Source organism: Lathyrus oleraceus, chromosome 5 (genome assembly GCF_024323335.1).
Source record: "Lathyrus oleraceus cultivar Zhongwan6 chromosome 5, CAAS_Psat_ZW6_1.0, whole genome shotgun sequence".
In the NCBI taxonomy this organism is placed as follows: Eukaryota; Viridiplantae; Streptophyta; class Magnoliopsida; order Fabales; family Fabaceae; genus Lathyrus; species Lathyrus oleraceus.
In genome coordinates, this window is record NC_066583.1 from 290871287 (window position 1) to 290898611 (window position 27325).

At 33.3% G+C, this 27325-nt stretch overlaps 1 protein-coding gene across 1 annotated transcript; it reads left to right on the forward strand.

The window, feature by feature from the left end:
• Positions 1–1394: 1394 nt before the first annotated feature.
• LOC127083988 (transcription factor bHLH51) lies at positions 1395–3078 on the forward strand. Its single transcript, XM_051024351.1, has 2 exons — positions 1395–1803; positions 2384–3078. Exons 1-2 carry the CDS (start codon positions 1519–1521, stop codon positions 2858–2860), a joined length of 762 nt encoding a protein of 253 aa, XP_050880308.1. The 5' UTR covers positions 1395–1518; the 3' UTR covers positions 2861–3078.
• Positions 3079–27325: the final 24247 nt, after the last annotated feature.

Consider the following 27325-nt stretch of genomic DNA (forward strand, 5'->3'; position numbering starts at 1 on the left):
CTAGATAGAATTTTTTCATCCTACATAACATGATAAATGTCTAAGGGTCCAATATTGAACTGGACAATTGTGACATTGGCAATGCCTTGTGCTCGAGGAAAAAATGGTACTTGTACACATAATCAATATCACATAAATGTTTTATCATATGACATGACATTTTCGTCAATTGAATAGCAATGATGTATTGTTTGATATCGCTCGAATATTAAAATCATTCGATCAAATTGAAGCAGTGAATATTTAAGCCTAAAATTTGATAATCGTAAGAGTGAATTTTTTTTCCAACTTACTCCTTGTGGAACACCACAATGGAATGATATATCCGAGAGAAGAAACCGAACTTTTTTGGACACGGTTCCATCCCTGATGATCACATAGATCTTCCAAAATCATTTTTGGGTCATGCTCTATTGACAACGGCTTGCACACTTATTCATGTTCTAGACTCTCTTCTCCATCACTTTCTTCATTACTTTCATTTAAATCAAGGTAATGAGGTTCAGATATTTTGACATTCATATCCTCCACATTGAGCTTAACATATATATGGCTATCAACAAAATAATACATATCAACTTTCACAAAATATTCATTTATCCCATCAAGTTTATTCTAAACCCTAAAATCATTGTTATCATAATCCCAATCAAACACCAAAATAACTACCTCAAAGACAACCTTCCAATTGTCAGAATTTTGTTTATAAATATTGGTTTGAACCCCACCTCTATAAAATATAGTGCCATCTCTAACAAATTCTCCATGTGATGACAAACAACATTGAAAAGACTCATTTTCTATTTCACAAAGACATTTAACACCCGTGTTACATATTAAACGAATACAATACAATTAGCACAAAATATAAAATATTAACTTCGTAATTCACAAATTAAACAAATTCCTTAAAAAAATCAAGTGCACTCATTAGTCTCGCGCGCTTCTCCTCATTTTCTCTTCCTCTTCAATAGAATTTCTAATTTATAACAAATAAAAAGTACGAAATAGAAAAATAAGAAACAATTACAAAATCTATTTTTATTCAATAAATTTTTATTATAACTGCATTATTAAAATGACATGTGAAAAAAATCTAATAAAAAACTAAACCAACAAAACAATGAAGATTGAGTTGAACCACAAGAAGATAATCCAGTCCGTACACTATTATGAGAGGACAAGCCACCTCATTCTTGTTCTTTTGCTCTTTATTTCCTATCCTTACAAAAAAACTCCAATTAAGTTCGTTAAATTTATCATTAGAAAAAAAACATTAATAAATGTCTCCATGATGTGACTCAAAGATAAGGCCAAAATCGATTTTCATTTTGACTAATCAAAGGTAATTGCTTATCACACCAATCACCATCAAGATAAGAAGAACAAGGTCACTCATTATTATCACTGTATAGTACTACAATAAACAGTGGTTTCTGCTAGAAAATAAAAACCTCATAGAGATAACCATTCATTCAACAAACAAACTTTACAATAATACTAATTGTTTCCATTCTGATGAATATGGAAAATCACAATGATTCTTCTGAGTGGCATAATTGGTCTCAATACACTGATCATTCACAGTTTCCTGCGCAAATTCTACCTCAAAATATCTCTGATTCTTCTTCTGCTTCTTTTCAATATAGTGAGTTTCAGTCTTGGTCTTTACCTGTTGAAGGAAGTTTAGAAGATAGAGCAGCAAGTGCTTCCAGGAGTCATAGTCAAGCAGAGAAAAGACGCAGAGATAGAATCAATACTCAGCTTGCTAATCTCAGAAAACTTATTCCTAAGTCTGATAAGGTAAAACAGTTTTTGTTTGTGTTATTTGCCATTTTAAGGTTAGATTTTGCTATGTTTTTCATGCAAGAAAATGGAATTAGCCACTTAGGGAAAAGCTATGTCATATGATGTGTTGCATTCAACTCAGAGATTCACATAATTACATTGTTCTACTGGGATTCGACAAAATCACAATGGGAGTTTGAGTCTGTAAAACTCTAGGACTTAGTTTTTACCAAAACATTGTGGCTCTTATGATTCCGTCAATTTTACCGTCAATCCAAACATGCATTTATAAAAGTCATGAGTAATTAATTTTCGCTTTCCCTCTTGTTTATGAGAGAATTTAGGAAGAAATTTACATTAAATACATAACATCAAGTTTTAAAAAATGTTCTCCAAACGAGCCGATGATCAAGATTTTAAATGACTCTATTATATGTAACAGTGACACTTTAGATTGATGTGTGACACCAACAACATATGTATCAGTATCGTGTTTAGTATCTATGTCAGTGTTTGTTAAATTCTCACATAAGGATCTTGGCAACGCGAACGCGATTTAATACTTTGTGTAACATAAACATTTGTGCACTTTCAGATGGACAAAGCAGCTTTACTAGGGAGTGTAATAGATCATGTCAAAGACCTAAAGAGAAAAGCAATGGATGTTAGCAGAGTCATCACAGTTCCAACTGAAATCGACGAAGTATCCATAGACTACAACCATGTAATTGAAGACGAAACCAGCACTAACAAAGTGGACAAATTCAAGAACAATATAATCATCAAAGCTTCTGTTTGCTGCGACGACCGGCCTGAACTGTTCTCTGAACTAATTCAAGTCCTCAAAGGGCTAAGACTTACGACAGTTAAAGCAGACATAGCAAGTGTTGGTGGCAGAATCAAAAGCATATTGGTTCTTTGTTCTAAGGACAGTGAAGAGAATGTTTGCATTAACACTCTCAAACAGTCCCTTAAATCAGCAGTGACCAAAATTGCTTCATCATCAATGGTATCTAATTGTCCTACTAGAAGTAAGAGGCAAAGGTTCTTTTTGCCTTCACATTTCGTATAGTAAAAATTTATTTTGTCTTCACCTCCTTTGTTTTATTAGGAGGGTCATAGTGGGGGCAATTCTTTGTTTGGTTTTTAAATAATTATTATATACTTATTAGATATATAGTTTGTTCATTAGGGAGATGAAATGTTGATTTGGTACCACCAATTAAGGAAAAGGAAAAGGAAAAGTTAAAGTGGGAAATTGAAAGCAAGCATATGCAAAAAGTTGAGAAATCAGGTGTGTGATAACTTTCTGCTTCCAAATGGAAAAGTAGGCAAGAGACTTGATTTTAGATCTCAACTACTGCACTTGAAATACTTATTTAGACACGAACATGAACGTAGATGCAAATATATAAATTAATATACTAATGAAGTGTATGCAAATCTACAAATTAACAAAAATAAAGATGAAAATATGATTTACGAGGGAGGGGATAACTCTTTAATCGACTATTAATCAAGAGTTTCAACAAGATATTACAAAGGAGATACAAAAAGTTAGCTTAATAGGTTCATAAGAATACCTCTTAACATATATTTATGTGACATAATTTCTTAACCTTGGAGTACATGAATCATCCAATCCCAATGTATTTGAAAGTGTTTATCAACTTAGATTAAAATCAAAGATTTTCTAATATTTATAATTAGAAAATTTAAAAATTATTTTCTGTTTCTAAATTCTTCTCTCTAGAAAACTTATTTTCTTATAAAAAAAATAGACACCAGCATTGCGGCCTTATGAACTATCACATATTTGTCCAATGTAAATATCATCTGTATCATAAAGGCAGAATTAAAATATTGCAAATAAAAAATGTCTTATCTAGCCTCGTGCAACCTGATCCGTTGTACAGTGCCTCAAAAAATCGAGCGCCTCAAAATTTTAAAAGAAAAGGTTTATATATATATATATATATATATATATATATATATATATATATATATATATATATATATATATATATAATATATATATATATATATATATATATAATATATATAGATATATATATATAGAGAGAGAGAGAGAGAGAGAGGAGAGAGAGAGAGAGAGAGAGAGAGAGAGAGAGAGGAGAGAGAGAGAGAGAGAGAGAGAGAGAGAGAGAGAGAGAGAGAGAGAGAGCGAGAGAGAGAGAGAGAGAGAGAGAGAAGAGAGAGAGAGAGAGAGAGAGAGAGAGAGAGAGAGAGAGAGAGATTGTGCTAGAAATTATAATGGATCTGAAGTTGAAGTTGTAGCCCAACAGATAGGTTATTGGATTGGGGCAATGGGTCGCCTATTTGATTATTGATGTTGACACAAATTTATGCATTTTCATTTTATTACTTCACAAAAGTTATTGTTGTCACATATTTATGCATTTTGATTTTATTACTTCACAAAAGCTATTGTTGCCACATATTTATGCATTTTGATTTTATTACTTCGCAAAAGTTATTGTTATCACAAAAGCTACGGTTGATTTTCATAAGGACGCAAATAACATCATCTGCTGGAAGCCTTATGGGGTGAGCCAAAACTGAAATTTGAAATTAGGTGAAACTTTCAAGGCACACTCTTCAATTCTCCATTTTGCCTTCAAGTTGATGGTAATGTAAGTTTAACCATATACCAACTTGATATTCTCTCATAGTTTGAACCACTCTTCAACAAAATTGATCAAATCCAAACAATGTTTAAACCTTGACTTAGGAAAGGACTTGGTGAGCATATTCGTCTTATCATCATCTTAAGTAACCTTCTCAACCATGATCTCCTTCAACATAATTATGTCTCTAATAAAATGAAAATAAACATTTATGTACTTTGTCATTTCATGATACACATGACTATTTTCCAAAACGAGTTGAACCTGGATCATCACAATGCATCTTCACAAATTTTTGATTGATTTCTAACTCCCAGAGCATACCTCTTTGCCAAATTACTTCTTTGACTTCTTCAACTAGGTCAATATACTCCTATCGAGTTATAGATAATGTGACAATAAATTATTAATTTTCCTTCCAACTAATAGTTGTTCCAACAATGTAAGCACAAAACCTGATAACAGTTTTCTAGTGTCTATATTTTCTTCATATTATGCATTAATATATCCCTCTAAAATGTCTTTCACTTAAGTTACACTTTTGTACTTCAAACCATCCTGTAAGGATCCATTCAAGTATATTATTATTCACTTCAAAACTTTTCAATGCACTCGGTTCGAATTTTCTATAAACTGACTTACCATATTAAAGGCATATGCTAAGTATGACCTATTATAGACCATATCATACATGATGCTTCCAATATGATTTCCATAAAGAATACTCGTCATCACATTCTTTTCAATCTTGGTTTAATTAAATTGCATGAGCAAAAGTTTTGTATGATTACCTAAAAGAGTGTTGACGCTCTTAGCATCAAACATTCTAAATCGCTCCACCATATTCTTCTAGTAACTAGATAATAATAATTTAGTTTTTCCTTAGTTTCCCATGCTTTTCATCCCTATAATCGTCTTATGCTTACCAAGATCTTTCATTTCAAACTCCTCATTCAAAGTCTCCTTGAAATTATTGATCTCTTTTATGTTATAGCTTTCCATCCATATATCCTTAATGTTAGACGGTGTGGCTAGTGATCGAGAGGGGGGTGAATAGATCACCTTTTTAAAATTGAACGGATTTAAAATTTTATCAGAGTTTTTTTAAACTTGGCGGAAAATATCGGTCCCGAATCGACTTCCGTCTATTCTGAACCGCCACCAGAAAACCGGACACGCGAGTTTAATGCTGGATTTGGATAAGAATGACAGAAATTATTAACACCAGAATCTTAGCTTAGTTGAATGCACTTATCATTAAAGTCTATTTCCAATGAATAAAACCTGGCTAACAATTTTGTCAAACAGTTGGTGTGTATGTGCTTAATGATGAACAATGGTGGACTTTAGTTTGAAAGTTTTCTTGCCACTATTGTATCGCAAAGGGTACAGCCACAACACACAAACTGATATTGCAAAACTGATGAACACGTAAAGAAAAGTAAGGAAAGAATACGATACACAGAGATTTGGTAAGGAAGTTCCCCACGTCGTCCTCGCGTGTGGGTACGTCTCCCTCTCAATTTCAAATGAAATTGAGAACTTTGATTATCAATTATGCCGAATTCGTTGATACAAGGTTACGATACAAAGACAGAATTCTAAATTCCAAGAACTTCTTCTCGTATGAAACCTCCACTTGATCTGAGCACGATCAAGAATTTCCTGCACGAAATTGCAAACAATTCACCGGTTCCACGACCTGTTTGCGAAATCCCCCGATCTCCAAACGCAACGCTGCGGCTGAATCTGTTCTGCAAACGTGACTTACAAACCCGCAAGAACACTCCATATCTTGAAGGACAAACCAGTAGGTTTTTCCTCGAAACCCCCTTCAATCTTCAACTCAGCTAGATCCTCGATCGTTCCACTGAAAACCTCAGCTAGATCCTTGATCGTACCACTGAACGTTATCTCGTTGATCCTTTAATCCAAAGAACAAGAATGATTATGTGTTGATGTTCTTGAAGAAAAGTGGTTGAGAAGATGAAGAAGATGAAGTCTCTTTCAGGTTTCTAACTGCTCAAAACAATTGCTGCTACACACTCCTTTGATTGGTGTCTCAACTATTTTCCTTCTCAGAATTCGTATCTTCCCCTGCTGTCACAACATTCCTTATATATGCAAAAACAGAAGCTGTTAGAACATAAAACAGACTTATGCATTGATACATGAGGGTATGCATCGATGCATACTGTAAGATAAATGAGTTTTTAATGAATTTAAGTGAGCATGGATCGACGCATAATTCGTATGTATTGATGTATATGACATTTCCACTAACATGGATCGATGCATAATTCGCATGCATTGATACATAGGACATTTCAACTAATCATGGATCGATGCAAGGCTCGTATGGATCGATCCATAGAGCATTTTTCCTGTCCATGTATCGATACATGACTCGTATGCATCGATGCATACTGAACAAAAGAATTTTGTGATTTACAACATACTGTATGGATCGATGCATAGGATTATGTGTTGATGCATACTGACACAAAATGGATTTTATGAGTTCTTTTAAGAGATGTATCAATGTAGGTCTTTATGTACAGTCACGCAACAATAGAATGGAATAAAAACACAATAAAAACACAAATGTATCATGTAAGGTAATGCACAGCCAACATTTAGATGATGATCACACAATTTGCTATCATTCAAAATTTATTCAAAGTAAAGAATTTTCTCACAAACTACCCCTTTTTGATGATGGCAAATTTTTGGCAAGATGTGTGATACTCCCCCTGAGTTTGTGCATATCTGCATTTCTCCCCCTTTGTCAACATCAAAAAGAGGCAACATGTTGTAGCAGGACATGGCAAAAATATTGATAAAAAGCTAGCAATCACAAAGAAGGAAGCTTCAAAGTAAAGAATCACTCACAAAGAATGACAAATAAGGGCAATAACAAATAGAGGTAAACAGAAAGTGAAAAGCATTTAAGAAGTAGAACGAGTTTAAGAATTACAGACGCTAAAGCATATATTGTGCAACAATTAAAAGAAAACTTGAGCAGTATGAGATGAAGTGCAGTGAAATGGAATGAGAGAGAAAAAGATTCATTTAATTCAAGTGTCAGTCAGTATGTGTCGATGCATATGGCCATGGATCGATGCAGAGCATGCAATTTTGTTTTTAAAGGGTCTATGTGTCAATACAAACGACGGATGTATCGATACATCCTGAACCATTTTTGACAGATTTAAAATGCAAAAGACATGGATCGATGCATACATGTTTTGTGTCGATACATACTGATGTTAAACCAGATTTTAATGAATTTTGGTGCAGTATGGATATGCATTATGAAGTATGTCATGACAGTTAATGTTCAAACAATATAAGCAGAGACATTTACATAAACACAAAAAAAGTTTTGTTCTAACATACATAATCACATAGTTCTAAATGAGATATAGAAAGGAGTGATATTACCTCTATTGGTGTAACCTTGTGAGGAATAAGTGTACTCTAAAACAAATCTCATCAAACATGGTGAGGCATAATATAAATAAGAAGAAATATGCTTAGGACATCAATTGAGAGAGATCTAAGATTCCTAATTCGCGACGAATGTTGAAGAATGGTTTCGTTGCCAAAGGTTTAGTGAATATATCAGCAAGCTGATTCTTTGAGTCAACATGCTTAAATACAACGTCTTCTTTTTCAACATGGTCGCGAAGAAAGTGATGTCTAATCTCTATGTGTTTAGTGCGTGAGTGTAAAATAGGGTTTTTAGTAAGGTTTATGGCACTAGTGTTGTCACATTTTATAGGAATACGTTTGAGTTGAATGTTAAAGTCTTGTAGTTGCTGCTTTAGCCATAAAATCTGAGCGCAACAACTACCGGCTGCAACGTATTCTGCCTCTGCAATTGACAAAGCCACAGAAACCTGCTTTTTGCTATGCCAACTTACCAAGGAATTTGAAAACAGGTGACATGTACCACTTGTGCTTTTCCTATCTGATTTGCAGCCAGCAAAATCAGAATCGGAGTACCCTACTAAACTACAATCACTTCCTTTGGAATACCAAAGCCCATATTTAGGTGTTCCGTGAAGATATCTAAATATGCGCTTAACAGCTTTTAGGTGTGATTCCTTAGGATTTGATTGATAGCGTGCACACATACAAACACTAAACATGATGTCAGGTCTAGAAGCAGAAAGATACAAGAGAGATCCAATCATACCTCTGAACTTTTTGACATCTACACACTTACCATGCTCATCCTTATCTAGATTTCCGTTGGTAGGCATAGGTGTGTCAATCGATTTTGAGTCATTCATTCCAAAGCGCTTGAGTAGTTCTTTGCAGTATTTTGTTTGACATACTGTTGTACCCTCATCAAGTTGCTTAATTTGCAGTCCTAGGAAGTAATTCAGCTCCCCCATGAGACTCATCTCAAATTCACCCTGCATAACCTCAGAGAATTCTTCGACCAAGTGTATGTTAGTTGAACCAAAAATTATATCGTCTACATAGACTTGGACTAGAAGTATGTGCTTTCCCTTGTGTTTAATAAAGAGATTATTATCCACCTTACCTCTTGAATATCCATGATCAATTAGAAATTTGCTAAGCCTTTCATACCAAACCCGAGGGGCTTGTTTAAGACCATACAAGGCTCGTTTTAATTTGTAGACATAATCTGGATTTTCAGCATTTTCAAAACCAGGAGGTTGTGAGACATATACCTCTTCATTTATGACACCATTAAGAAAAGCACTCTTTACGTCCATTTGGTAAAGCTTAAAATCATTAGAACACGCATAGGCAAGCAAGAGACGTATAGCTTCAAGGCGAGCAACTGGAGCATAAGTTTCCTCATAGTCTATGCCCTCCTCTTGGTTATACCCTTGTGCTACTAAACGTGCCTTGTTCCTAGTTATCACTCCGTTTTCATCAAGCTTATTTCTAAAAACCCATTTAGTACCTATGATATGATGATCTCGCGGACGAGGGACAAGTTCCCAAACGTCATTTCTTTTAAATTGATTAAGCTCTTCTTGCATGGCCATTAGCCAAAATTCATCAATCAAGGCCTCTTTGGCATTTTTAGGCTCTACTTGTGAAACAAAAGCGAAGTGAGAACAAAAATTACTTATCTTAGAACGAGTCATTACTCCCTTTGAAATGTCTCCCAAGATGTTGTCAATAGGATGGTCTTTTGAGGATTTCCAAGCTGTTGGAAGATCATTCACTTCAGTTGTCTTTTCTTCCTCATTTTCTTCATGACTAGTATCTTCTTCCTTCTCATGGGCAGCTGTTTTGGACTGATCAGTTTCCTCAACAGCTTCCTTGAGTATGTCTTCTGTAGATACACCTGCGTCATCAAAAGAAATACCTTTTCCGACATTTTTCGGATAAGACTCATCAAAAGAAACATGAACAGATTCTTCAACAGTAAGTAAACGCTTATTATACACTCTACATGCTTTACTTGACAGTGAGTAACCAAGAAAGATACCTTCATCTGCTTTTGCATCAAACTTCCCAATATTTTCCTTACCGTTATTCAAAACAAAACACTTACAACCGAATACGTGAAGATGTGACAGGTTTGGCTTTCTTCCTTTTAAAAGTTCATAAGGAGTTTTATTTAAAGTAGGGCGAATTAAGATTCTGTTTAAAACATAACAAGTTGTGCTAACAGCATCAGCCCAAAAGTATTTTGGTAATCCACCCTCATTTAGCATTGTTCTTGCCAACTCCTCTAAAACACGATTTTTACGCTCCACAACGCCATTTTGTTGTGGAGTTCGAGGAGCTGAAAAGTTATGCTCAATACCATACTTGTCACAGTACTTCTCAAAGTGATAGTTTTGAAATTCACCACCATGATCGCTACGAATTGTAACTATTTTGGAATTCATTTTATTTTGGGACAGATTTGCAAAATTCTTAAAAGCAGCAAAAGTTTCATCTTTGCTATGAAGGAATATAGTCCAAGTAAATCTAGAGTAGTCATCAACTATTACAAAGCCATAGTAATTTCCACCTAGGCTCTTTGTCCTAGAAGGTCCAAAGAGATCCATATGGAGAAGCTCAAGGGGTCGTGAAGTTGAAATTATATTTTTAGACTTAAAAGAGACCCTCGTTTGCTTTCCCATTTGGCACGCGTCACATAGGTGGTCTTTTGAAAATTTCATTTTTGGAAGACCGACCACTAGATCCTTAGATACAACCTTGTTAAGCAAATCGAAATTAACATGCGCTAGACGTCTGTGCCAAAGCCAAGAATCATCATTCAAGGTGACTAGACATTTAGTACTTGTTAAAGATACATCAAAAAGGTCAAGCATATAGATATTGTTTACTCTTATTCCCTTAAACACAACGTTCTGTTCAGCATGTTCAATTATGCAGCAAGTTTTTGTGAAAGAAACTTTATAGCCCATGTCACACAATTGACTTATGCTTAACAAATTATGTTTAAGTCCCTCTACTAGGTGGACATTAGAAATAGTAGTGGTGGAAGGATTACCTACACTACCTTTGCCGAGTATAGCTCCTTTGTTATTGTCTCCATAAGTAACATATCCCTTCTTCTTTGCTTTGAAGTCTATGAAAAGCGATATGTCACCGGTCATGTGCCTTGAGCAACCGCTGTCAAGAAACCATCTTCTATCTACGGAAGCAAGACACTCATCCTACAATATCAAAAGAGAGAAGTTGGTACCCAATTTTCATTGGGTCCAAGTGGGTAAGTGCTAACATGGTTGCCTTTTGGCTTCCATTGATAAATACCTTTAGGAACAAGAAATCTCCTAAACTTGCATTTCTCAATGGTATGGCCAGCATGACAACAATAATGACATAAACCATGATGATGTGTTTGTTGTTTCTTGTTCATTAAATCCTTTAGAATAAAAGAGTATTTTGCATATGGTGGATTTAATGACTTCTTAAACAACCTAGAGTCAACGGCATAAGTAACTTTAGGTTGTAAGGCTTTTTCCAATTTGACCTTGAGAGTGTTTACCTCTTTTTGCCAAATGTGACAAGCTTCACAGTACCTAACTTTACTACAGCCGTCAGTATCAATAACTTTTGAATTTTCTGCAATACTAGCTTTTAACCTTTCTAAATATGTTTCAGCTTTATATACTTTACCTTCCAAAAATGAAAAAATCTGTTTATCGGAAGATAGTCTTTTAAAAGCATCTACAGCTTCGTTATGCAGTTTTTCAAAAGCTATTTTCAATTCGGAAAAAGACATAGAAGAGAAATTATTATAATAGGCTTGTTTTACCTTTTTGTCATTGATTTTCTTCTTGTGGTAGGACAGATTTTTTGTGTGAGCCATAAGACACAGATTTGCGGCTTCATCACCATCACTTGAGCTTTGTGTACTTGATGAATCACTATCACTTTCCCATGCAATGTACGCTCTTCTTTGTTTGATGTACCCTTTTGGTGAAGCTTTTCTTTGATCCTTATACTTCATATGGCAGTCCGTTTTATAATGTCCAGATTTACCACAACTAAAACAAGATCCCCTTCCTCTACTCTTCTTGTTCTCTTCCTGTTTCGAATCTGTAGATTGTCTTCGAAACTTCATGAGGTTTTTGTCGGAATGCTTGACTCCATTCTTTCGAATGAATCTATTATATCTCCTTACAAACAGTCCCATTTCCTCATCATCCGAATCTTTGTCACTACTTGAATCATTGTCGCTTTGCTCTTTTCGTGAGGACTTAGAGCTAGAGGCCACAAGAGCTATTGGCTTCTTCTCTCCCTCTTTGTCTCTTTTCTTCTCCTTTTCTTTCTTACTCTTGTTCTCAAACTTTTCAAGACTTTCTAATGCTTGCTGATGTTCTTCCAGCTTTCCAAACAGAGTTGTGATTGTAAGTCTCGTTAGATCGTTGGCTTCCTTAATTGCTGTTACTTTAGGTTGCCACTCCCTGCTAAGACACCTCAGAATTTTATTAGTAGCAATTTCATTGGAAACAGGTTTTCCAAGAGCATTCAACCTATTAGTGAGATGAGTGAATCTCTTTTGCATGTCGGAGATAGATTCTCCTTGTTTCATGCGAAAGAGCTCAAACTCTTGATTGAGTGTGTTAATGCGGGACTGTTTTACTTCAGTAGTACCCTCATGGGCAACTTCTAAAGCATCCCACATTTCTTTAGCTGTCGTGCAATGGGATACCCGATAATACTCATCAACACCAAGTGCTGAAATTAGCATGTTTCGAGCTCTCCAATCACACGACCACTTTTTCTCATCTTTCTCATTCCAATCATCTTCTGGTTTAGGAACTATGGCGCCAGCCGCATTTGTCATAGTAATTTGAAAAGGACCATTTTCGATGGCAGCCCATACTAGCCTATCCACAGAATTTATATGAACTCGCATGCAGTCCTTCCAGTAGCCATAATTTTCACCGTTGAAAATAGGCGCTCTATTATACGCCCCTTTTGGTTCAGAATCCATACTGTTACAGGCAGCCACAGAGCACCAGCGAACCGGCGCTCTGATACCACTTGTTAGATGGTGTGGCTAGTGATCGAGAGGGGGGGTGAATAGATCACCTTTTTAAAATTGAACGGATTTAAAATTTTATCAGAGTTTTTTTAAACTTGGCGGAAAATATCGGTCCCGAATCGACTTCCGTCTATTCTGAACCGCCACCAAAAAACCGGACACGCGAGTTTAATGCTGGATTTGGATAAGAATGACAGAAATTATTAACACCAGAATCTTAGCTTAGTTGAATGCACTTATCATTAAAGTCTATTTCCAATGAATAAAACCTGGCTAACAATTTTGTCAAACAGTTGGTGTGTATGTGCTTAATGATGAACAATGGTGGACTTTAGTTTGAAAGTTTTCTTGCCACTATTGTATCGCAAAGGGTACAGCCACAACACACAAACTGATATTGCAAAACTGATGAAAACGTAAAGAAAAGTAAGGAAAGAATACGATACGCAGAGATTTGGTAAGGAAGTTCCCCACGTCGTCCTCGCGTGTGGGTACGTCTCCCTCTCAATTTCAAATGAAATTGAGAACTTTGATTATCAATTATGTCGAATTCGTTGATACAAGGTTACGATACAAAGACAGAATTCTAAATTCCAAGAACTTCTTCTCGTATGAAACCTCCACTTGATCTGAGCACGATCAAGAATTTCCTGCACGAAATTGCAAACAATTCACCGGTTCCACGACCTGTTTGCGAAATCCCCCGATCTCCAAACGCAACGCTGCGGCTGAATTTGTTCTGCAAACGTGACTTACAAACCCGCAAGAACACTCCAGTTCTTGAAGGACAAACCAGTAGGTTTTTCCTCGAAACCCCCTTCAATCTTCAACTCAGCTAGATCCTCGATCGTTCCACTGAAAACCTCAGCTAGATCCTTGATCGTACCACTGAATGTTATCTCGTTGATCCTTTAATCCAAAGAACAAGAATGATTATGTGTTGATGTTCTTGAAGAAAAGTGGTTGAGAAGATGAAGAAGATGAAGTCTCTTTCAGGTTTCTAACTGCTCAAAACAATTGCTGCTACACACTCCTTTGATTGGTGTCTCAACTGTTTTCCTTCTCAGAATTCGTATTTTCCCCTGCTGTCACAACATTTCTTATATATGCAAAAACAGAAGCTGTTAGAACATAAAACAGACTTATGCATTGATACATGAGGGTATGCATCGATGCATACTGTAAGATAAATGAGTTTTTAATGAATTTAAGTGAGCATGGATCGACGCATAATTCGTATGTATTGATGCATATGACATTTCCACTAACATGGATCGATGCATAATTCGCATGCATTGATACATAGGACATTTCAACTAATCATGGATCGATGCAAGGCTCGTATGGATCGATCCATAGAGCATTTTGCCTGTCCATGTATCGATACATGACTCGTATGCATCGATGCATATTGAACAAAAGAATTTTGTGATTTACAACATACTGTATGGATCGATGCATAGGATTATATGTTGATGCATACTGACACAAAATGGATTTTATGAGTTCTTTTAAGAGATGTATCAATGTAGGTCTTTATGTACAGTCACGCAACAATAGAATGGAATAAAAACACAAATGTATCATGTAAGGTAATGCACAGCCAACATTTGGATGATGATCACACAATTTGCTATCATTCAAAATTTATTCAAAGTAAAGAATTTTCTCACACTTAACATATAAAAGTAGGTAAAGAATGACTTCATCATTCCTAATAAATATGTATACACAACTCTCATGAAATTATTCTTTAGAATAAATTCATCAAACAAAAGATATCATTTCCTAGTACCTTGTTTTAACTCATACAAAGATTTCTTTAAAGGACACATCATAGACTTGTCTTCTACAAAAATTTCAAGGTGTTCCACGTAGATTATGTCTTCAAGATTATAATGATTCATAATAGCAATAACGAACCTCATGTAATAACATGGTCATAACATTCATTTTTTGTTGCAATCAATCAACTCCAACTGAGTAAAATTATTTGCCACAAGTCTTAATTTAAACCCTAGGATTCACTTTCATAATTATTTTCTTCTTCTTGAAAATCCACTTGCAATCAACCACTCTTTGTCTTTCAAATAGTTTCAAAAGTTCTCAAGTGTGATTCTTCTCAAATGAATTCATTTTCTCATTCACCGCCTTCAACTACTTATGACTTTTTTGCTTTCAAATGGATCATTTAAGTTATTATATTATATGTCTTACAACCTGTTATGGGATGGCCAACGACATAATAATACTGGATTAATATTTAGGCCTAATAAAACTACATGCACCCACTCAACTCAAGAACAATTAGACTCTTATATTAAAGAATCGCACTATAGAAGAGCACCACACTCATTTTCACCTTTGATATTCATCCAATAGTGGCATGCGTCTCACGTTGTATCCACTGGTTGTAGTTTCAGTTGTCGTCCCAATATAAGTGTGACTTTGTGTTATCCTAATATAAGTTATGATTCATTCATTGGATTGCAAACTTATCCTCTCTTACTTTGTTGATTTGACTGTTGAAGTGTTAACCTTGTCGATACCTTTCTCTTCGTTCATCTGACACATTTGACATCGTACTGGAAATCTTTCCATCGTGTTCATCATCAATATACTACTCATCTTCTTTTACATATAATAATATTCGAATTGTCTGAGGGAATGATCTTCTTATTCTCACAAATTTGCATCACATTCTCCTAATCTCTTTCATTGGGCCATCATAACCTATTTTTTTAACAATTCAATGCACTGTAACCACTTCGGTTACCAAACTTTGATCAGTTTTTACCTTTCTGAAACTTTTTTCTATAATCATCTACAATGGTAGAATCCAAGGAAACCCGATTTACCACTCTCCATAATGTAGTTCCCTCACTTGACGTCCGATCAACAATCCAAATGCTTCAAGACATTATCATGTTGATTCTTACTCTTACAATAGAAGAACTACCTCTCCCACAAGACTTTCTGATTTTGATAACTTCGCATGTAGCACCATATTAGAGTCTGACTCAAATAATCATAGAGTCTTTTTATCAACCTCTTTAATTCCAATATGAATTTACATTTCATATCTCTCAACAACTTATGAGAGTCTATCACACTATATAATTAGTAACTAAATTTGTTGATTTTAGGAGTTTTTGCTATTAATCCATTTCTATTTTGTAGGTTTTTAATAAAGGTTCTGAAAATTTATGGATAAAGCTAGACTACGTTGAAATAATCATAACTAGACAACTTTCATAGTATTTTAATACGAAAGTTAGATGAAGAGGTAAGGATAGGAAAGGAACACGAAGAACGAAAGAAAATTAGAGAAAATGCATAAGATAGTCAATAATGGCGTTGTCCAATAGCATAATGGCGATATTAAACTATAACTAGCCACTGAGGCTATCCCCCAACATAACAATGCAATCTTATGCAATCCAAACTATCTGCACCAACATAACAATGCAATCCAAACTATATGCACAAGCATAACAATGCAATCCAAACTATTTACAAGAGTTACAAAAATAAAAAAATCATCTAATAGCAACACACCTACAAGACATTGTGACGTTATCAAACCCTAAAGGAAAAAATTTGTCTTGTCATCATCATACTGGTGGAATCCAATAAAACTGTCAAATTCCAAATCAAATAAATCAAGCAATTGCAACACGCTTAAGTAGTATTGATCATGCTTTTTGAGAATTTTTCCTATAGATTAAAATACTTTTTTATCCATTTGGGTTATATTCTTAGGTTGTCTAAGGTGTTTTTTGTACCAATGATAGGGGAAAACAAAGACCGGAATTAGAGGATCATTCTTAATTGTTGTAAGTCTTTATTTATTTTTTTCTATAAAGCCACGAATCCCTTAAATATGTGTGGCTAGTTCTTTTAAATTAGGTTCCATTTAGATGGTTATATCCTAAAATTTTGATTATGTCATTCGTCGTGATTGCTTCTATAATTAATTTATGTTTCATGGTTATATATTTTCATCTGAGTTTAATGTTTTCTCTCATCTACTAAATTGGAAGAATAGATTTAGATGGAAGTTGAGGCCTAACACAAATATTTTCACATATCATTGGTAAAGTTATAATATTTTAATGATTGTTCCTATAGTGACAAGAATAGTTTTGGTCACTAGTCTAGTTTTACGCGATATAAAAAACCTTTATCAATTAAGATTGGAGACTCCTAGTATCTAGGGGGTTACTTCCAATGAAGTGCATATCCTTATGATTGGAGACTCCGAGTATCTAGGAGGTTGTAAAGTCATGTTTTATAAAACATACTTCTTATTTATGTGTCATAAAACCTTCATCAGCTGAAATTGGAGATTTATCATATCTAGGAGGTTGCTTCAGACGAATGGGGTCTCCTTGTGATTGAGGACTCTGAGTATCTTAGAGGTCGCAGGGTTGTAAAGTCGTGTTTTTAAAAAGTTCATAATTGAATTAGAGTAGTTAGAGGTTCACTAATGTGATTTCTCAATTATAATGGTAGATGATTATAAATGGGAACTTATTTGTTTTTATAATTGTATTTGTTAACTATTAATTTACCTTTTTTGTTTGCACACCCCTTGTTAATGTTACGGACTTATTGCACTATATTCAAAAGTAAAATCAATGTTTCCTTGTACTAAGTTAACATAATTGCATTTTAAATACAATAATATCTACGACGCATGGGAATGTACAATTTAATGATTAAATAGTATCATTCGCATAAATTTGATGGTTTGGAGCATGTATAATACTTTACAAAAGTACTTCATTGAGAAACAAAATTATTCTTGGATGTTTCACCTTGAGGTATCTTGTTAACTAAATCGTCCACAGTGGTGAAAGAATTTATCGATAACATAGCTCATTGGCTCAACATGAGTTATGTGTGATGTCTAACTATGATGTTAGAACAAGAGGAATCACATCAATTCATGCTCATAATTCACTATTAGTCAATCACAAACAAATGAAGGCACAATTGGACGCACTAAGAAAATGGAGGATCCCCAGAGAGGGTATCATCAAGTAAAGCAAGGGCAACAAACTCTTATATGTGACTAGTGTGGAGAAGGTCACTAAAATGGCCGATGTGACTCAAGAGGATACATGGAAGAATAAGTCATTTTTATGGAAAATTTTCAACAACAAAAAATAGTCCATTCTCAAACAGTTATACACCTACTGGGAGAAATCATCCAAACTTCAAATGAAGTGACAATCCTATTCAAGGGTCTAATCAAGGGTGGCAGTATCAAAACAGATATCAAAAAATAAAATCTAAAATCATCACCACAACAATACTCAAATCAAAAATAGTAATACCAAAATCAGTAACAACAATACTTGAATCAACAACAATCGTACTAAAATCAGCAGTCATACTCCAATCTACAATTGTAGTATCAAAATCAACAACAACCTTAACAACAATCCCAACAATCATCTCACCAAAGAAAACAACAAAGGTACCAGAGTGATAACCAACAATAACAACTTCAAGAGCATAATCAGCAACTTAATCTGACGAGAAAACCTTCTCAAACAGATGAGACCTTCATTCAATTCATACAGTCATTGTAAGAAAATTATAATAACAAGCGAATAACTCAATAAATCAATAGCAAGAACACTGAAGTGTCTATCAAAATTCTAGATACAGAAATTAGGAAAGTTTCAAAATAGTTGAAAGCTAAATCTACCAACAATTATGAAGAAAATACAGTAGACAAGCCTAATAGGATGGAACCTCTAACCATAAGTAGTAATTTAATCCTTAAGAGTTCATCATTTCAGTTGTTACATATTAATATACTAGTCACAAAGGTTGAGTGTCAATTACCATCAATAACCTCATAATGTATTTATCTTTCTTCCCTCACAGATACCTTACATCTACACAATAAGTTCAGTTTGTTTAATGAATAATGTATGGTTGACTTTCCAAAAAAGATAAACAGATCGTAAGAGAGATAGCCTTACAAGTCTTTCCTTATCCGAAACTCAACTGAATACAACTAGTCAATATATTCCACTTTCCTTCTGTTATTATAGATCTTACACTTAATATCTAACAACGTTGTTGTCTCCCACTTAAAAGAGGAATAGATCATTTTGTAGTTTAACCATAACAATCATTCAAATATCAATGGATAAGAATTTAGATACTTCATAAAATAATGTAAAAACAATACAACCTCAAACTATCATAGATTATTCATGTGATAAATAATTAAGGTTGGCATAATCTTATTTAATGATTCGCGTAAATCACTATCCGAGAATATGTTATCCTTACTTATTTATCTCTAGTAGGATTTGGGTCACCAATACACATACATACATTAAGTTATTTTACGCTAACTGTCTCAACGTGTACGAAATCTTACCCATCTTTTGATGTTGAAGATGAAATAAAAATTTCTTTAGGTGTCGCTTTAGTCTTGAAAAGAACCTAATTTTTGTCGGCTGTCGAATTATATCTATTTTAAAAAATAATATATGATTAAAACAAATTGAATTAATATATAAAACCTTAAATAATAATATTTATTCAAGTCAAATATTAATTAGATTATACTCTCGTTTATATTTGATAGGTTTTAAATTTTATCAAGAGCATATTCATAATAACATTTTGAATAAAAATTAATTAATTAATTAAAATATTAAAACTAAAATTTAGGTATTATAACGGCTTCCCTGTAATAAAACAAAGTATCACTAGAGTCTCGTTAATTTTGGAATTACACCCAGCAACACATAAACAAGATAAAAATAGTTTATTTGGTTGAATGAAAAATATGGTTTGGAGTTAGTTATTTATACTAATTTTTGAAAAATAAAATATTAATTTTCTTATTAGGTTGATGTGAAAAGAAGATGAGTTGTAAAATTAACTATTGGGTTGGTTTCATATAATTCACCCAACAAATCATAGTAAGGAGAGGTGTATGTTTTTAGATCTATGCCTCAAAATATAGTAATTGTGGATTATTTCTATTGGTCCAACAAAAAAAATAGATTGATGAGGTATTTATTAGATTTATGAGGTGTTTATTATTACTCATTAAATTACCTTAATTTTCTAATGATCATATATAATGTCAAGTATACGCATACACATTATACAAGCACGAAACAAGCAAGTGACAAGACACACGCTACTTTATTAAGCAAAGCAAGGAATAATGTAATAATAAATTATTATTAGCTTTATTAAATATGATCTTTGTTATTTACACAAAACTAAATTAAATTAAGATATTATTATTTTCTTATAAATAGTTATTCCTATTTAGGCCATTTTAAAATTATAATGAAAATTTTGTCAACACAAAAAAAATGTTTAATATGATGAAAACTATCAAGAAATAAAATAATGAAATATCAAAATTTTAAGTTAATTTAAATCTATAAAATTACGATAATATCAAAATTTTAAGTTAATTTAAATCTATAAAATTACGATAATCAAGATGTTACACTTATAGGTGATTTGGGTTGAAGAAAAACATGGCAACTTTCTTTGAAAGGAAAAGAGAATTTCTTGCCATAAAGGGAAATGATTTTCGATTTTGATCAAAGAAAGATGGGAAATTTTGACCTATTATCCACAGACAATGATTCAAACAATATGTAATATGTAAGTTGCATGTCTCACTCTAGATTTTATTTTTCTCTCTTAGTTTTATTTTACTTAATTTACATTTCTTTTTGTATCATTTTTAGTATTTGTATGTGTTTTTCTTTTATTTTGTATCGGTATTGATAAGTAGTACTCATAATACCAAATTTATAAGTAGTACTCATAATACCAAATTTATAAGGAATTACATTCCCCTGTAAATGAAAGTATTTGAATTAAGAGAGTTTATTGTGTTCTTAAAACTTTTTCTTTATTTTTATAATACTAATGATAAACACAAGTTTATTGTGAAATAAGTTTGGTATCTGGTACGAATGTTAAGATCTATGGAAATTCATAAAGACTAAGAGAATGATAACAATTAAAGATGAGGATGTAGCTAAAAAATATTTCAATTTTTCAAATGCCAGAACAAGTCAGGTTTGAGAAAAATGATCATTTCCCACTAAATATATTTGTTGCTACCCTCTTTGAGTCTAAAACTCTTTCTTTACTTTTAACCTGAATAAAAATGTTATGAATTATATAATGGCTTATAATAGTTGTATCTCTTTGAAGTTAAATAGTTATAAGAAATAAAATATTAAGTGAAGTGTATCTCCGAGTTTAGGGTTGCTCTGAAATAACAACCTTTTAAGTTTTGGGTGGTGTTCCTAAGAGCATACACAATAAAAAGAGACAGTGAAAAAGAAAAAAATGATGAAAATAGGTACCTAAAGAAAAAGAAAATAAAATGCAAAAATTAATGGGTATCAAAATAATAAAAAGTCTCAAATAGGTCATGAACAATTCAGTAAATAATTTGAACGCGTGTGTGTGTGAAAATAATTTGATAGACTGTTTAGAAATTTTTCAAACTCATGACATGTATTTGTGAAAAGCAACATTATGTACGTCGAACTTTTTGAGAAGTTAAGCTTGAAAAGAGAGAAATCATCATTTTATATGGACATTAATTTACAAGCATTAAATGACTCAGTAATCTACCTTGGGGTTTTATACAGCTCATGGTAACTTTCTACAAAGGAAATGACACCAAGATGATGAACATTCAACTTACAAAGGTTCCTTGTAAAAGTGTTTAAAACTGCATCTTGGAAGATCTTTCGCAACAACCCTTGATGGTGTTGCTTTCACCGTCTACTTAAAGATGGAGTACTAGAACATTTGTGGTGAACTAATAAATATTTGGGCAGACTTGGGAGAATCTTGTCACGTTCACAAACTCTGCAGCATAACTTGGATGTTATTTCCACCCACCAGAGGGATAATGTAGAAAAGGCCAACTCTTCCAAACAGCACCCCTTATACGTCAATGTCGCGGACATGTATTAAAAACCTAGATAAGGGAGTTGTTAGAGTGAATCATGTGCACACTATTTAAAACTTAGCTTGTCGTTTGACGAAATGATTAGCTTTTCATAAGACCAGTGAATCACACATTATGGTAACTCGTCCTAAAAGACTCGAGATCACAAGAATCGGGTTCAATGGGTGATAACAAGTTGTGAAGTGATATGAGAATGGACATGTTAGTGAGCATGATTTTTGAATAGATTAGAGGCTGAGGTAATATAAACTTTTAATGAGATATAAATTTTATTTGGAATAAAATAACTAGAGTACTCTTGACAAACTCACATTTGTGAATGTGGAAGTGGGGTCGCTTCCTCTGAAATCTCATACATAGACTTCTAAAATGTTCATTAAATTAGTATAGACATGCTTGGCCATATAACTTGTGATTTTTTAGAATAAACCTAAAGAAAAGTTGTATGATCACTTATGATTTTTAAGAATAAACCTAAAAAAATTGTATTGGGGATGATATTAGAGATAGAGTCCAAGACTACTACAATCACCTTTATTAAAGATAAATATTAAGTCTGACGACATCTTTGCTAATGTACTACGTTATAAAAGTTAGTTGAGATCGAGTTGTAGATTATGACCATTTATTCTCTTCTTTCTTTCTTTTTTAGCATTATAAAGTTTATTTTTAAAAAAATTAAATTTCAAATTAACATATCATATGTCTCTTACTTTGACGAATGTTATTCTTATTACAAATTTCTACACCCAATACTTAAACCAAACAATGTTTACCGTATTTATTCGATAAACAATATATTTTTTATGAATAAAAAAATTATTATTTTTTATTTTTTATTTTTAAAATTACTTTTATAACATAAATATAAAGTTTATCAATAATCAATTTTATTATTGTACTAACCACAAAAATATAGGTTATTAATTACATATTTTACTTATAATTCACTAACCATATTTACTACTTCATTAACCAATAAGTTAGATAACATTAACCAAGTTCTGACATTAAAATATGAAATACAATAATCGGTCTTTACACTTTATTAAACAATCTTATTTACTTTATTTCATATATTTCATAATTTAATATTAGAACTTGGTTAATAGAATGTAAAGATTGATTATTATATTTCATATTTTAATGTCAGAATTTGGTTAACGTTAGGTATTTTATTAATTAATGAAGTTGTAAACTTGGTTAATAAATTATAAGTAAAATTTATAGTTAATAACCTATATTTTTGTGGTTAATGTGATAATAAAATTTATTAATCACAAACTTTATATTTGTGTTATAAAAATAATTTAAAAAATAAAAATATTGTTCACTTTGATTTAATCAAAGTCTCTAAGAATCGTCAATTATTCATGAAATCTCTCACTCATTACCAATCCTCATTTCCATAATTTTTTCCACATTGAATGTCCACTTTGTCAACGGCTAAAAGATATGGATTAGTTGCTCATTCAAAATCTTCATAACAAATAGACCTTTTAACATTTCTCCATTCACACCAGGGGATTATTTAATGCACTTTATATGTTACTTACGCACCACACAAAAATACTAAAATGTCTCTCATATTTTGGAGATGCATCTCCAGATGCACCATGCATCAAAGCTATGGCGCACTAAATGAGTGTCACCATAGATGAATACTATAAAAAATTCGGAGATACATCTCCAGAATTTTCAACGAATATGTTGAAAGTTGATTGGTCCAGTGGACATTCCGGAGATGCATCTTCGGAAGTTTGGGGCGAGACTTTGAAATTTGTTGTCACTTTTGCATGTCATATATTTTCGGAGATACATCTTCGGAATAATTTGATAAAACACAGAGTTGCATGATCACACAGTCATACTGATTTTTCACTCAAAACCCTCACCAAAAGTTTTGCATTCTCAATCCACATTTTCACTCCAAATCTTCAATTTTGTGTTTCATCACATCAAAGGGAGCAAAATAAGTTGGAATTCCAAGTAAAGATCATTTACTTCAAGTCTCATTACTCACATTAATCTTGTTTTCTGTCTGAAAACTAGCATTTTTTCCAGAGATACATTTCCGGAACGAGTATGAACTTACTCAAAAATACATTCCTGGTATCTCGTTTGTTTTCATTTTTTTAGCTTTATTTACAACATCATCGCTTATTTACGATTATGTGGTAATTATTTTCATTAAATATCGTGCATCGCAATTTTTTTCCCAAACAAGTTGTGTCTCCCACTGTAAAAGGTGTTGTTGTGCAAGCGGTAGATGTTGGCAACCAATTTAAAAATGAGCTAGAATTTGAATCATGTGATCACATGCTTCAATGGATTCGTACGGAGGCCTCCAAACTAGGATTTGGTATGGTTATTGGAAGTTACGATAATGGTTCGGATAGAAGATATACTTTGTGATAATGACGTACAAAAGAAGCGAGAAATATAGACTTCTTATCTGGAATTTTAAACGAGACGTCACCGGTTCAAAAAAAATGTGAGTGTCTCTTTCTGTGTTTATATGTTGGCAAACAATAACTAGAGATTTAATGTCATATGTCGTTTGCATAACCATGATTTGTGTGAAAAGTTAGTTGATCATCCAATTGTATTTCGCCTCATGCCGGAAGAGAAGGAATATGTTACTGACATGATATTGAATTTGGTTCAACCGAAAAATATACTTGCAAATTTGAAACCTAAAAGACTGAAAAATATCTCAAATGTCAAGCAAATGGATAATATATGGTACCAAACTAATAAGGTACTTAGGTGAAATAGAACTGAAATGTAACAACTCTTGAAACTGTTAGATGATAATAATTATGTGTCTATGTACCGAACATGCAAAGATGGAGTTACCGTTAGAGATATATTTTGGACTCGTCCTGATTCCATCAGGTTGTTCAACATGTTTCTTATTGTGCCCATACTTGACTTAATGTACAAGAGCAATGGTTGGTATCACCTATACTGAGAAGACTTATTCTGTCGGGTTTGGATTTCTAGAGAGCGAAAAAGAGGAGAATTTGACTTGGGTCTTAGAGGTGTGTCGGGCAATGTTGAAGAACCAAGAAGATATGTCTAAAGTGACTATTGTCGACCGCGATACCACCTTGATGTATTTGGTTGCAAAGGTATTTCCTACTTATGCATTACTTTGTAGGTATCACATAACAAAGAATGTCACAAGTCAGATTAAACCTGCGGTAGGGACGAAACAGATAGAGTTCGAAGATGGAAAAATGGTTAAAGCGGGTGTGGTTGTGGAAAAAATACTTGATGCATGGAACCGTATAGTAAATTCTTTCACAAAAGAATTATATGTCGATTTTGTTATGCATTTCAGGTAAGTGTGCAAAAAATATTCTGATTTGTTGAAATATATTAAAAGCACAATTCTTGATCAGGTGAAGGAGAAAATTGTTTGTGCTTGGACTGATCTGGTTAGACACCTTAAAAATACATCAACTAACTGAGTTGAGTTTGTCCATGCTACATTGAAGAATTGGTTGTGAAATAGTATGGACGATTTATGTAGAGATTGGGACTCCATGAACCAAATGATTCAGAACCAGCATAATGAGATACATACATCATTTTGTCGAAGCATCACAATTTTGGAACGCAGATTTAAAGACAACAATCTTTATTCTCAATTGGTCGGCAACATATCTCGAGCGGGTTTGAATTATAATTTTCACGAGGCTAAACGAGCTGAAAATGTAGGCTTCGGTAGCGTAAGGCGTGGATGCACAATTGTGAAAATATATGGTATATCATGTGCTTGTGTTATTGCAAAAAAGAAAAGGTGAAACTTGGTACCCCGGTAAGATGGAAGAAGTTTGCACTCATTGAAAGAGGCTTAGGTTTGATGATGATAGTGTCATGAAAGATGGTAAATCGAATATCTCTATCTTGACCAAATGGGAAGTGATACAAGAGATATTTGTAAAAACGATGACAACATGAAATTTCACATCAAAGAACAATAGAGGAAGATAGTTTATCTGAAAACCACCGACTTGAAATCACCCTTTCAATCGGTAAAATAAAAGGTACTCTGAAGAAGCTCAAGCCTACATCAAGTGCCATCAACGGTGTGATCTCCTTCCTATTTTAAACATGTTGACAAAGTTTTTCCATACCCACCAACTCTAAAATCTCAAAAAAGTGTTTTCAAAGGAGCTCGCATTAGCAAACCACCTCCTACGCCGCCTCCACCAAAGATTCTATTCATTGACGAGATGCAAATTTTTATGCACAAATACATCGAGTGGATCGTCAATGTTGAGAGGGACGATAACTGCGATTATCGAGTTGTTTCAATTTTACTCGGTAAATGAGAAGATAATCATACACTTGTCCTCCGTCAACTTATCCAAGAGTTAAGGACGCATAAAGAATCATACACATGGCTATACGGAAAGAAAGAAAATTTCAATGAAGTTTATGAACCTCTTGTTCCTTGTCATAGTGGACCGACACCAGAGGAAAAATTGATGTGCTTCTTTGAAATTGGTCACCTCATAGCATGTGTGTATGATAAAGTGTGTCTTGATCTTACAAAATACGGTTTTTCGAAAACCTTTTTTCCACTGTGTACCGTCACACCTCAAAATCCAAATGATTGTATTATGTGTATTAGATGGCTTTTAAAATCACATAATTTTGTTCAAGTTTACTCGAAACAGAGATGTCCTATACCACTTATATCACCAGAGTGTACGACTCATTCAACAACAAAAGTCGAGACTTTATCGGACCATTTTATGGAAAGGATACAAGAGGTCAAGAAATTGAGCAACATTAAATGAGAATAAAATGCACAAAAGTCAAATGGGGTATCACTCATAGATTTAGCCAATAACGAATGTCTCAATATTAACAAAATGTAATATATTCACTTCTTAATATTTTAATATATTTTTTATCTTTCCCATAACATTTGTTCATTTGTCAAAATAATGAGAGGTTCCTCCGAAACAAGATAATAGGGTGCATAATCGAAGATATATCTTCGAAATCAAAATGTCAAGTTTTGAATTGTCCACATTTGTCTATGGTTTCTATAAATTAAAGTATTCTTGTTTTTTATCTCACACAAATTGAAAATGTCACTTAAACATCATTGGGTATGTTGCAAATATCTCCCCCAGTGGAAAAACCGTATTTTTGCCCATTTTTGCCCATGTTTTTGTGTATTTGTTCACAATTCATTGTGTATTGAACATCTCACACAAATTGTTTTTTACCTTGTTTTTTATCTCACACAAATTGAAAATGTCACAAAAAAACATCATTGAACAAAAATTTAAGCTAAACAAATACACATCTCTTGCAGATATTCAATACAGAATCCATAATCTCCTACCTTATAGAAATAATCAAAGAATT